This window comes from Nannobrachium achirus (genome assembly GCF_963921795.1).
Source record: "Nannobrachium achirus genome assembly, chromosome: 11".
In the NCBI taxonomy this organism is placed as follows: Eukaryota; Metazoa; Chordata; class Actinopteri; order Myctophiformes; family Myctophidae; genus Nannobrachium; species Nannobrachium achirus.
Genome location: NC_137820.1, coordinates 25,085,718 through 25,099,935, shown reverse-complemented (window position 1 = coordinate 25,099,935; position 14,218 = coordinate 25,085,718). Strand labels below are relative to the sequence as shown.

Sequence of the window (14,218 nt, the reverse complement as noted above, 5' to 3'; positions counted from 1 at the left end):
GTGGGCCGCACCGCCGCAGTGACAAAACTGATCTCACTGAATTATATCCTGTTTGAATGTTTAGCTATGCGGCCCGAACTCTGGATGTGAAGGACGCATATTAGCGGACCTAACCTCTGTGGTATACAGTATGTACGCAGTTGTTACGACCCGGCCAAGGGGTCACCAAGCGCAACACAATAATGGACTGACCCCCTCCTTCCCAGTCCCCAAATATCCAGCAAACACCAGTTTAAAAATCACACCCAATGTGAAGTGAGCAGTGGTCGTGCTTGCATAACGTCTTCAATTGGTAATTGGTGATGTAATACAGGCTACACACACACACATTGCTATGGCAAAACGCTAAGGAAAACACATTGCTATGGCAAAACGCTGAGGAAAAAGACTAGGATATAAGTCTAGGATGTAATTGGTGATGTAATATGGCTACTACACACACACACACACACACACACACACACACACACACACACACACACACACACATATTGCTATGGCAAAACGCTGAGGAAAACACATTGCTATGGCAAAACGCTGAGGAAAACACATTGCTATGGCAAAACGCTGAGGAAAAAGACTAGGATATAAGTCTAGGATGTAATTGGTGATGTAATATGGCTACACACACACACATATTGCTATGGCAAAACGCTGAGGAAAACACATTGCTATGGCAAAACGCTGAGGAAAAGTGGCTACAGATAGGTCTAGGATGTAATTGGTGATGTAATATGATGTAATATGGCTACACACACACATATTGCTATGGCAAAACGCTGAGGAAAACACATTGCTATGGCAAAACTCTGAGGAAAAGTGGCTACAGACACACGCACAGCCACTCTATGGAGCGGTTTACCACCGCTCAAAAAGCCACATTTTTAAATTGCACATGTGCAAAGTGAGCGGTGCAAACACGACACACGTGTATATCTCCTTGTATGGGCCGTTCTGTCCGTAACATCAGTTACTTTATGTGTATGAGCACGGATCTCATCTATACTAATACATTTGGCTGAAACATTTTGGCTCTCCATACATGGAGATCTGTACTAACACGAAGTGAAATTCAAAAATACATACATATTTATTACCAAAGTGACAATACATGTGTAATCTACCTCAGGGTGGGCACCTGAACAAATACTTTTTGAGGCTGGACTTTTTTCTCATACAAAGATTCAAAGTCCCTCAAAACCCACCTTTTCAGACTTGCTTTCCCTACCTAACTCTACTCTACTCTCCCTTCAGCTTTTAATCTTTGTGTGTCCTTTGCATAATGTACTTTTCTAGCTTTAATTATTGTCCGAATAAAGTTGTTTTTATTTTGTTTTGTAAAGCGACATTGAGTACCATGAAAAGCGCTATATAAGTTTGATGTATTAGTATTATTATTAAAGATATTTTATAGGAAATACAAACACATACAGTATAAAAATCACACCCAATGTGAAGTGAGCGGTGGTCGTGCTTGCATAACATCTTCAGACTAGGATTTGAGTCTAGGATGTACAGGCTATGCTACACACACACACACACACACACACACACACACACACATGTTTTGCTATGGCAAAACGCTGAGGAAAAAGGCTACAGACATACGACATATGACATCACTAGACAAACATGATGCTACGTACACACATTTTGCTATGACAAAACGCTGAGGAAAAAGGCTACAGACACACGACATATGACATCACTAGACAAACATGATGCTACGTACACACATTTTACTATGGCAAAACGCTGAGGAAAAAGGCTATGGACACACGCACAGCCACTTATAGGAGGGGTTTGCACCGACATATGACATCACTAGACAAACATGATGCTACGCACACACATTTTACTATAGCAAAACGCTGAGGAAAAAGGCTACGGACACACGCACAGCCACTTATAGGAGCGGTTTGCATATCCTGTTTTAATGTTTAGTAGGAAGAGTTTTGAAGTGTGTATAATGTGTTATGTGATATAGTCCCAATATCTCAACATCATGTGTGTTTGTCCTGTATCAACGGCCAGCCTTGTTTTTCGACTTCTTTGTCTTAACAGTGGGGGATACGAGTGTGGGCCTTGTATCCTCCTCTTCCACCGTATTCTCTTCTTTGACAGGGGGCTCACGTCCAGTCTTCAGCTTCACCCTGGAGCTAGAGGAGTGTTTGGCGGGACGTGAAGACCCGACTTTGGGCTTCTTTGATGGAGAGGCTTGGTTGGCAGAGGGGCAGATGTTCTGATTCAGACACATGGAGCAGAGGGGGCTAACAGGCAGACATACCTGCTGGCCAAAGCCCACCAGCAGCCAGTTGACTTCACTCCAGAGCTCCCTGGGTAACCATTCTTCCAGGGCCTTGCGTGTTTCTTCCGGTTTCTTGGTTGGCTTCTTGACCCAGCCGAGCCGATTAGAGACACGATGTACATGTGTGTCCACTCCTATGCCAGACACCTGGTCCCAGGCGACGTCCATAGCCAGGTGCGCCATCTTAGGTCCCACCCCTTGCAGACGCATCAGGCCCTTCACACTGGCTGGGATGTCCCCTCCGAACTCTTGCAGCAACATGGATGAGGTCTGCTTCAGATACTTCACCTTGGTCCTCCAGAAGCCGACAGGGTAGATGAGTTTCCCCAGCGTTTCGTCGTCAGTGTTTTTTATGTTCTCCGCGGTGCAGCCATGCGCTCTGAGCCTCTGCATGGCTGCGGCCGTCACTTGGTCCTTGGTCTGGCTGGAAAGCATCAGTGAAACAAGCACCTGGAAGCGCTTCACCTGTGCAGGGACCTCTGAGTCCGTGTCGCAGCATTTCCTCACGCCCATGCTATCTACAGGTGCATCACGACTTTTCCTCATCTCACGGATGTAGCCTAGTTGTCTCTTCCAGTCAGGAGGCTCAGTCCTCACTGAATCAGACTCTACATCTTCATCATACTCCACCTTCAATGGTTTTCTTTTGCGACTGGTGGAAACCACGGGCATGGTGTCTTTCTCCGTCTTTGGTTGATCACCGGCTTGAGGATTCATAGAGAAGGCGATGGAGAGCTACCATCTGACCTCTTGGGAGATTATGCCAGTCTTATATAATGCTCATTTGTGGCAACCTGTCAACTGCCTGTATGACGTGAGAGTAAGTGAGAGCCTTTGTTACAAAGGGACCAGAAGAGCATGTAGGCTGATGAACTTTCACAGTGACATCTTCCTTCCATTTCACTTATATGTCTGTGAGTCTGTCTGTTGTGAGCATGCAGATTTGACCATATATGGACTGAACATTGATTGATTGATCCTAGAAAAGACTAAGCTTATTTCCAAAGGAAACCATTGAAGTATCTCATATAACATTGAATGACAGACGGATAGAACACAGTACTATGCCCGACATCAGCAGCGCAAATTGGCATATGATATGCACACAATTATACGGAATGTACATACCCAACGTCAATCCCCAATAGGCTAATAGTTAGGCAGCCGTTATGTCCATACGGTATGAACATGCCTGACAGACATCAAATTGCAAAACAGTCATAAGCAATGGCCAGAGCTCGATCAGAGAGCGACAGGGAGAGAGCGAGAGAGCCTGTCTGTGCGTGCATTGTGAGAGAGAGAGACAGAAAGGGAGAGGTGGTTAGGGAGAGGAGAGAGGGAGGGAGGGAGAGAGAGAGGTAGAAAGGCTGTGAGCTGCTTACCACACACAAAACGAGTTGACCATACTGCAACATTTGACATGATGGGACGCATGTGGCATCACACGTTGACGGGGGACATAGGCCTAATGACCAGTAAGACACCTAAGGGCGAAAAGCGACCTAAAGGGCGAGGTTGCGCCATTTGTTTTGGCCATCTGTCTTGGCCAAATAGGGATTCTGTTAGTGTGGTTTTCCTAACAGCGCATCATCTGGGATACAATCCCTTTCATGCCTATATATGGAGATCCCTGCTCTGAGTATATGACATGACGGTGATGTCACCTGTTTATGCCCATATATGGAGATCCCTTCTCTGAGTATCTGACACCACTATGTCACCTGTGATGTCACAGTGACTGTGATGTCACCTGTTTATGCCCATATATGGAGATCCCTGCTCTGAGTATCTGACATCACTATGATGTCACCTGTGATGTCACAGTGATGTGTCAGGGGAACCACAGTGTCAGGTGTTACCCGTCCGTTCGGACAGACGGATACAGTCAAGCTGTGACGGTTCTGATAGTAAACTGCGACCTATGGTCGCAATTTACGATTCTGTCCATATATCGGTACTCAACTGAGTTGGCTAAAGCGGACAGAGCGCCTTGTAAAATGACGTGACGTGAGTACCCAATACCCATCACGTCAATGGTTGCACTTGAGTAGTACTACTTGAGAGTGAAAATGTGCAAGAGAGGGAGAGAGGGATAGGGAAAGAGAGAGAGAGAGAGAGAGGGATAGGGAGGAAGAGTGGAATGGGGAGATAGAGAGAGAGAAAGGGGGAGGTAAAGAGTGAAATGGAGGGAGGGGGGGGGGGGCTAATTCTCTAATGCAATAACATGGCCAATGCTGGGTACCGGAACCTGAAAGCGACACGTTGTCAGCACAATAACCCCAGCAAAGCCAGGCAAGCTAATGAAATCATAGATATAAAAAGCTAGATACCTCATTCGCAGTTCATTGGAATGAGAAAAAAAATGGGAGGGCGGAAGTTCGGAAGTGCGGAAGGCACGCTGCCACTCAAAGTGACAACTGGCCAATCACAGCGCATCTTTTCCGGGACTTGTTAGAATCTAGGGTGTGTTTGAATAAACTAATGAGTGCACAACTATATCCGAACGCCCCCCAGGTAATGAGAAGACCATCTGACTCTGATTGGCATAGCTAGATCACGCTGGGCCTATACTGAACTTCTGTGACGCTTGCCCTCCCGCCCGCAATAAAGACGGCCCAGGCCCGTGGCCGGATGGGCGTCTACCTTTCTATGTCTATGAATGAAATAAAGCATGTAAAGGGGCTTCCTTTGGGTCTTATCTAATCAATGGAGAAGAGGCCAGGAGAGTGGCCCCTGCAGGTGTGAGGTTATAAAGCATTATCATCTTTGCTCAATGACCTTCACTGCAGACTCTACATACACATTACTCCAAACCCCCTTACGACTGCCGGCCAACCATGTCTGGCACTGACTAGGCGTGCGTGTGTGTGTGTGTGTGTGTGTGTGTGTGTGTGTGTGTGTGTGTGTGTGTGTGTGTGTGTGTGTGTGTGTGTGTGTGTGTGTGTGTGTGTGTGTGTGTGTGTGCGCGTGCGTGGGTGCGTGGGTGCGTGCGTGCGTGGGTGGGTGCGTGCGTGTACATGTTCATAACGCTAATGCGTGCATGTGTGCGTGCATGCGTGCATTTGTGTGTCCAAATCAGGTTCAACATTAGTTTTCCTTTTTATGTTAAATATAAACGTCTCCATGCCTCTGTGCCTGTGTTCAAACATTAACACTTCTGTAAGCAGTGGCCAAGGTTGTGTGCCATCTCTTCATTTATCTCTGTCCCTGCTCTCTCCTCTCTTTGCTTTTATCTCCATTCATCTCTTACACTCGCGGCTCTCTGCTGTATCACCACTGCATCTTTACAGCCGTTCCTCTTATCTAATCTGTTTCTATATTATCAGCTGAAAGTCTGTGCTCTTCCGTTTAGATTTTCTTCTTTATTGTTTCTGTTATAGATAAAGGACATTAAAAATCATTTAAAAAATAAGAAAAGACAAGACAATAGTTCTGCCTGGTCCTTTCAGACAGAGCAGTTAAAGGAGTAGTTCACCCCCAAAATGACTTTTTTTCTATTGATTAGTCGTGCCATGGAGAGTAGAGTTCAACAATATTTTTTGTTTTTTGTCGCATTCCTAAGACAAAAATGTGATAACAATAAATTTACCCCCATTCATTCCGGATGGTGACCCGTTTCGAAACGGGTCACCATCCGGAATCAATGGGGGTAAATTTACTCAAATCAAATTTTTGTCTTAGGAATGTGACAAAAACCAAAAAATATTATTGAACTCTACTCTCCATGGCATGACTAATCAATAGAAAAAAAGTCATTTTGGGGGTGAACTACTCCTTTAATTATAGGCCTGCAACGCATGTTGTGGACAATTCGAAGGAGGCTACATTGTTGGACAGTGATCAGCCAAACTCTTATACCCGAAAAACAATTAAAGGGGAATACCACTCATTTTCAACATTGAACTACAGTATGTCATTAATATACGTTGTGTGGAAATAAGAAAAAAGTCCCCCCCCCCCCCCCCTCCCTTTATTTCCACACAACAACTCTAAGGTATATTAATGACATAGCTCAAAGTTGAAAATTCAACATGGTGGAGCATCATATTCTTGGTCTAACTCTCAAACTTCAAAGACCCCCAGTGCATTGCATTAGACCGGTATATGCATTATACCACTGACAGTGTACAAATGGAACCAAATGGACCCGCAAGAGACCATCAAAGCACATAACAAAAACATGCAGGCAACTGTAATTCTGCAATACTCCAAATACCAGTCTTCTGAATTCAAGCTTTATTCAGTTGATTTTAATTTCTTCATACTGTATATTACCCCCTACCCGTGTTATTATCCTCATCAAATATTGCTGAAACTCGGATGCAAAAATCTAGATTGGCCTCTTGTCTGCTGCCATGACAAAGTCCATTTTCACCATCTCGCCTACCAGTGCCTTTTTTCCACCGAAGATAATCATCAATCAAATATTGCTGAAACTCAGATGCAAACAGACAGAATGGCCTCTTGTCAGAGGAAATGCTGCCATATGACAAAGTCCGTTTTCACCATTTTACAAGGCTGGCTGACTCACAATACCAGTGCTTATACCTGCAGTGCCTGTAGCACCTGTTGCCTTGTAGATAGGCAACCTACTACACGGTGTTGGGTTGTGATTAGGTAAGTAAGGGATGATCTCATTAACAACCACAGCCTATCTCTCAGATATGCGTTGTGCGTCAGATGGACAGGGATTTCAGTGTCATCTCCACCTATCCTAGTCAAGCTCATTGTGATTAAACTCTATGCAGCAGACATGTTCTATCAAAAAAGTGATGGGGCATAATTCTTCTGAGAGAGTTGCAAAATAATTCTGGTGTAGGCTAATTTATCTAGCTGGAAGACTGACAGGAAAAACTGAAAAACAGTAGAACAAATAAAGGCTTAGCTTCTCGTTGTCTTTCATTAATAGAGGGTATGCACATGCATAAATTGAATGGCAAATCGAGTGGCAAAGTGAGTGGCAAAAAACTACTTTCTGGCCTTGACAGCCCATACATCCAAACAGAAAAGTCCTACCTGATTGCATTAAACAATGTTAAACAATGTTAAACTCAATTTGCCACTCACTTTGGCAAATCGAGTGGCAAATTGAGTTTAACATTGTTTAACATTGTTTAATACAATCAGGTAGGACTTTTCTGTTTGGATGTATGGGCTGTCAAGGCCAGAAAGTAGTTTTTTGCCACTCAGTAGGCGTTCCCGCATAACTTCCGGGTATGATGATGATGTCACGTGCATACACCCCCGAGTCTATAGGCTCCTCTCCTCTCCTTCCAAAATGTTTATTGAATATAAACATATTGGCTAAACGTTATATAGCCATATAGGCCTAGTGCCTGCGGGATCAAAACAAAATATGTATATAGAACAACAAGACTGAACTAGTTCAACAATATTAAATTGCACTTCTTTCTTAGCCTGTGCTCCATTCATGCTAAATGGCAGGTCTTTAAAATTCACAGAAAGCAGTGATATTTGGGGCAAAAGATCAACCCCCACCACTGGTGTCTTAGGGGTCATTATCTTGGCCAATTTAGCCCCATATTGTGTTCTTTGTGAATGCGCAGCCAGAAATCCCAAGGTTCGGTTTGTAACAATTGGTTTACGCATGAAAATGCTCACGCATGAATGACTTCCCTGTGATTGATTAGTCAGAATTTGATTGCCCCAAAATGAATATCGCCCTAGTGCATTGTCAAAGTGAAAATTACCCACTGCCAAAATGACATGAATAAATTTATTTTTCTCTCACTAACTCCCACCCCCACCCCCCCCCCCCCACCCCAATAATGGCCCTGGAGAAAATTGCATATCCATCTTATAGGGAGGACAAGGGACTGAACACCAAAGCACTTATTTTCACTCGTGCCCTGGCCCCTGCCTGACACGAAAGGACATTAGAAATAGAATTTCACGCGCGCAATAATGGGCCAGCGGGGTATTTCTCTACAACATTGGTTTGTCTTTTCAGTCCCGGTGACGTAGGACGTTATATAAAGCAATGAGTAATTGATGTCATTTATCACTTGTTTGATTTTTTTCTTTCTCTTCTTATTTTTTTTTTACAGACGGGTCTCATATAGAGCTACTAGACGCGCACGAGCCGTTGGCCAATGGGGAGGCTGCTGGAGTGTTTGTCTCTGAGTGCAGGCACGTGGCTTACACCTGCAGGCAGGCTGTAGCCTCTTTATGATGGAACTGACTGGGGATACAGCTTATGCATTCCCTGAAGTTTAGCCCCCCCCTCTCTCTCCCCCTCCCCAACTGTGTGTCAGTGTGTGTGTGTGTGTGTGTGTGTGTGTGTGTGTGTGTGTGTGTGTGTGTGTGCGTGCGTGCGTGTGTGCGTGCGTGCGTGCGTGCGTGTGCGTTGGAAAAGGTACTCACATATTTTACTTAAGTAAAATAATCAATACCGTAAACTACAATATAGAAATACTCTGTTACAAGTAAAAGTTGGGATTTCAAATGCAAAAAAAGTACCGGCATCAAAATGTAGCCTACTTAAAGTAGGCCTACCAAATGTAAAATTACAAAATGTTTGAAAATAGCAGATCTACAAGCTCACAACGTGCCATGCGAAGCTTGTAGATCGGCTATTTTCAAACAGCCTAAGTATAAAATGGGGCTAAATGTAGGCCTATGTTTTATAATTTATATCTGCAAAGTAACTAGTAACTAAAGTTTTCAAATAAATGTAGTGGAGTAAAAGTAGCCTATACAATATTTGGATCGACATATAGTGGAGAAGAAGTAAATGTATTGTAAATAGGCCTACTCAAGTAAAGTACAAATACCTCAAAATTGTACTTAAGTAGCCTACAGTACATTAATTAAATAAATGTATTTAGTTTTTACTTACTTTATAGTCACTGGTGTGTGTGTGTGTGTGTGTGTGTGTGTGTGTGTGTGTGTGTGTGTGTGTGTGTGTGTGTGTGTGTGTGTGTGTGTGTGTGTGTGAGATAGGAGAAGGATATCAAATGGAATCCAACCACCTTTGTAAACATTGTAGGCCTATATATCCCTGCTCTGCCTGCACATATTTTGTTCCAATTGTATTGTATTGTATATTGTATTGTACTGTATTGTGTACACTTCTGTTTTGACAATGTAAACCAATAAAGCCCTTTGAATTGAAGTGTGTGTGTGTGTGTGTGTGTGTGTGTGTGTGTGTGTGTGTGTGTGTGTGTGTGTGCGCGCGTGCGTGCGTGCGTGCGTGTGTGTGTGCCTGCATGTGGCACACTTTCCGCACACTTTCCAGGCAAAGTGTATATACGGTAGCCTCCAACTCCCAAATTGTACAGCCTGTTTCAAAACTATAACAGCTTGTATAGGCCTACCTCACAAGGCAGACTCATGCACGAACTTCAAAAGCTTCTTCAAAAGCTATATATTGGTTCAGTATTTCTTTTCCCACTGTTATAATTAAACCTATCTCAGACAGCTTCTATGCCTCGCCGAATTTTGCCATCAATGTTTATTTACAATAGAAGCCCTCCCACAATACGCATAATGAGGCGCAAAAGCGGACACAATAGCGCGCACAATGGGGCGCTGTGCACGGTGCGCACCCCATTACGCAGGAGATGCGGGCTTTATGATTGCCACTATATGCGCCCTGAAAAACACAGTCGGGGATACAAGCATGTCTACAACCCCAGGTCTTTATTTAGATTGATCTCAATCAGGCAATAAGAATTCTGACCCGTTGGGCATTGTCTGGCTGACTTTCCCTGCAGGCCATATTTCAAAGTGACTATATCCTTTTGAGATGAGTGAATCGCACCGCTCCTGTCCCCCACCCCCTCTGCTCCAGCCCTTCTGGGTTGTTGGGTAGAGAGAGAGAGAGAGAGAGAGAGAGCGAGCGAGCGAGCGAGCGAGCATGGAAAAGATACAATGCGATGCATGAAACGTAATATTAATCTCCCCGGCCGCCCTGAATGCAGACAAAGCGCTGTGGAGAAGGTGCACGTCTGTAATGGTTATTGAGTGTTCACCCAGCTGCGCAATTTTCCCCCGCGTGCCCGACCAAGTCGGGAAAAGGTCACACTGGTGCTTTGAATAGCAAAAGAGAAGCTCCTTAGTTTGTTCAACACCCCCCCACCACACACACAGACGCGCGCGCATGCACAAAACAGCTGAGGGCATAGCCTATAAAAGGTATAGGCCTACAGAAGAACCAGAACACCACAACAGCAATGTAATATAAATAGATTCGTCTTTATTTGTAGAAAAAGAAATGTTTTACACAAAATATATCTGTTAAAATCGAATATTTACATTTTAGGCTACGGGAAACGGAGAACAAGTGCATACATTGATAAAGGTCTCTCACCACCGCAAAAAAAAAAAAAAAAAAAACCCTATGTCACAGGTAGTAGTAGCCTTGATATTGCTGTCTATAATAGACACACAACACATACATGCCAATTCATCTCTCTCTCTTTAGCACTGTCAGCAGGCCAGTGGCAGTGTTTGTTGATCAAAAGAAACATTTGTTTTATTTATCTCAATATACAAAAATATGTCTTCATATTAAACGATGTATTGTATAATACAATAACGTTATCGAGTATAAAAAAAATGTACATCACGAAAAGTTCAAATGACTTGACGCGTCGTCATCTTTGCTGTGTACCCATATCCTCCAACATGGAGTGGCAGTTGAGGAGAGGCAGTCTTTGCTCTGACAGATCTCTGGCAAGTCCTCGTCAAACCCACATCACATTCTCTGCAGAGCCTGCTGTGTCAGGTATTAATTGCACTTATAACTTATTCAGACATAGATCAGGAATTCCACGCATCGACTAGACAAGGACAACCCCTGCATGGCTGGATCGTCTGTCCAGATTACTGTCCAGAAGAGAATAGTCTCACTCTTTCTTTCCCTTCCTTTAGTAGGGACTGTGGGGGGCACTGTTTGTGCTCTACTATGTAGCATGGCAACGGCAACCACAGGCGCGCGCGCGACATACACACACCAATGCTTTTCTCCTATTGAAGGGAGGGAGGCAACACCACTTCCACACAGGCAGAGCGCATCAGCGCGCACAGGTGTCTTGCATTTCTGCAAGATTGATCGAATGCCAAATGTCTCATTCATCTTGTTTCGTTAAGAGTTCGCTTTTACGCACAGAAGCTGCTCTCTCTCTGACATTGATGCTGACAGTCTCAGTACCTGTCGAACCACGTCGTAAAGTCCAACAGCTCCTGCTCTTCGGAGCTCAGCGGCTCGTAGCTCCCTTCATCCGACGAGTAAGTGGAGTGGGGTGACTCGGGGTCGGCAGAGTAGCTGTTGGACAGGGTCGGGGACGGCAGCCCGCACTGGAACGCGGCCGACACGGCGTCATGTTCGTCCAGGAGCTGCTGCAGGGCTCTGATGTACTCCACCGCTGACCGCAGCGTCTCCACTTTGCTCATCTTCTTGTTGGCAGCGCCGTTGGGCACGTGCTGACGCAGCGTCTGGAAGCCCATGTTGACCTGCTTGACCCGGTTCCTCTCGCGCTCGTTCCGCCGGGCCACGGCCACGGGCTGCTGCTGGGGGATGGAGTAGCCGAGCCCGTTGAAGCTCAGCCGCCGCTTGCAGCGCAGGAGCTCCGGTGAGCTGGAGCGCTGTCTCTTCAGCACCTTATTGCTCTTGCTCTGGTAGGCGCCGGCGCTCGCGTTGTTTGTGTGCGCGTTGGAGAGGACGCAGTCCTGCGCCGGGGCGTGCAGGGTGATTGTGGCGCCGCGCCTCTCCGTGAGTCCAAATGGGCAGGCGTTCTGCGTGGTGGTGATGGTGGTGGTAGCGCTTTCCATCTCGTCCGGTGTTGTTGAGACAAGGCTACTGACAGCAGCCTCAAACGCCCACAGGAGGAGAGGAGAAGGGACTGATTGGGTTGGCAAGTCACAGCTCTCGTGTCCTTCGCGTGGGGGCCGTGTGGCTGCAGCTGGAGCGCGCCGTGGATAAACTGGGTACCAAGAAGTCTCTGTTGACTGCGCTTTGCTTTACTCCACGAGCCGATCTGACCCAAACTTTGGCAGCACTCCTCTTTTTCAACACGCGCCCCACGCGCACCCCTCCCCTTTGGAGACGCACGCTTCGCCGCGAGGCCCCGCCCCGCTGTGTGATTCTTCTACTCACCGACTCCCCGAGCCAGGCGCGTGGCTCCGGGAGCTCAATAAACAATCCAGAGCTTTCACTGCGCCAGGAGCACGCGCTGGGCTCATTTACATTCCAATGTCTCCAACTTGAAAGCCCATTGGTCGATTCAAACTGCCTGCAACCGGGCGCAAAGAAAGAAAGACAGAAAGGGGGAAAACTAGAACAGAGATTGGAGGGGGAAAAAGAAGGAAAAAAAGTGAATGGTTTGGGTTCTTTGAAATGCCTTTTGAATTTGACAATGTACCCCTGGCAAGTCTTCAAATTATCAGTCTTCCCCCCTCCGTCCGTCTCCTCTCGCTCTTTACAATCACAAATACCAAGGACGCTCTCTCCTGTATCCAGGCTACGGCCTTAGAGCAGAACATAAATGGCAAGCGTGTCTCTGAGCAGAATAATTGCCAATTATCAAGCTCGCACAGAGACACGATTAATTTAAAGGTAAACATAGTGTTTATGACATGTGGAATGTCTGAAATAGCAGATCACAGCCGTGCGTAATGACCCTTCAAATGAGTGCGCTACAGGTGCACTTTGTGTACACTTGCCCTCCTCGGCCGGGCCATCAAACAGAGACCCATTCCAACACTGGAAATACGGTTGTCTCTCTGTCTAGTAGTAGGATGTTGTATTTGCTTACGTTTCACCACTGTAGTCTAAATATAGGCAGGCTATATTTCATGTCTGTAATATAGGCTACCACATATAAAGTTAGATACCAATAAAGGAAAGTTACTTTAAATAGCTATATCTGTTGTATTAATTTATTTTTCACTGATGAGCTGTATACAACTGATTGATTGATTGATTGATTGATTGATTGATTGATTGATGTCGTTATTAGACATAAATGTAATTGTAACCAGCACAAGGTACCGTCAGTCATTTGGGCTAAAAGGATAAAATACAAAAAAAAAAGTCCAGGGCCCAGGGGACGTGTTTCCAATGTGTTCCTATGTATTCAACACCAAAATACAATATCATCAACAAATACTATATAACTGTGTACAAAAAGGGACAAGCAACTAGTGCACTAGCTTCACTAGGCCTATGTCATTGCATTTATTTATTTGGGGTGGAGGGGTGGGCGTGGGGTGGGGGTGGGGGGGGGGTTGTATTATGTTAGATGCTTCCGTCCGTGAAGAAATCCAAATGACCAGCAAAGTGTGACAAAGAGATGTGTTGTGTCTGGAATCTGGATGGAAATGGGAGATGCTTTTTCAGAAGCAAAATAGATTTGTTGTGACCCCTGGTGGTAGAAATAAGTAACTACATTTTCTGAGTCAATTTAGCTTTGGCCTTTAGGTTGAGATGGGTTTAACCTTTTGCAACACATTTGTACTTCCAGTTCCAACCAGTGTTGTAGTGCTAAATTTGGAAGTGTGGGCACGCACCAATGCACGCACGTGCGCGCGTGCACGACGCCAATGCGCGTGCACGCGCCGACGAGCGCCAATGTGCACGCGCATTGCGTGACGTTTTAAAACAGTTCTGCGCGGCGGCAGAAATAGACAGATAGATACCTTTATTATCCCAAGGGGGAAAATCTGTTGCCCAGAGGCAGCACAGCAGTTTCCAACTGAACTATGTGATTATGTTCTGTCCCTAACCAGTTTGAACCAGTGGTCCCTATTTTGAGCATGGTGATGGCGATTTTTTCCCCCTTGAAAATGTTTAAAAAAAATGTTTTAACAAATTGTTTCCATTTTTCAGAAAACGCGAAAACAGCAGATGTGCAACGAAGGCCATGATATTTTTTAAATGCAGGAATG

The 14,218-nt window shown here is 45.3% G+C and overlaps 2 protein-coding genes across 2 annotated transcripts in view; both read right to left on the bottom strand.

Annotated features, from left to right (window-relative positions):
- LOC308294241 (endonuclease III-like protein 1) overlaps nt 1–3,025 on the bottom strand; it is a gene marked incomplete at both ends in the record, with an annotated part of 24,974 nt that extends 21,949 nt beyond the window's left edge. The window contains one exon of the mRNA XM_080736968.1: nt 2,075–3,025. Within this exon, the coding sequence (XP_080593094.1) occupies nt 2,075–3,025 (951 nt within the window). The remainder of the gene's footprint in view (nt 1–2,074) is intronic.
- Nucleotides 3,026–11,476: 8,451 nt separating this feature from the next.
- ascl1b (achaete-scute family bHLH transcription factor 1b) lies at nt 11,477–12,103 on the bottom strand (the record flags this gene model as incomplete). Its single annotated transcript, XM_080736091.1, has 1 exon — nt 11,477–12,103. One exon carries the CDS (start codon nt 12,101–12,103, stop codon nt 11,477–11,479), a length of 627 nt encoding a protein of 208 aa, XP_080592217.1.
- Between the last annotated feature and the right edge of the window lie 2,115 nt (nt 12,104–14,218).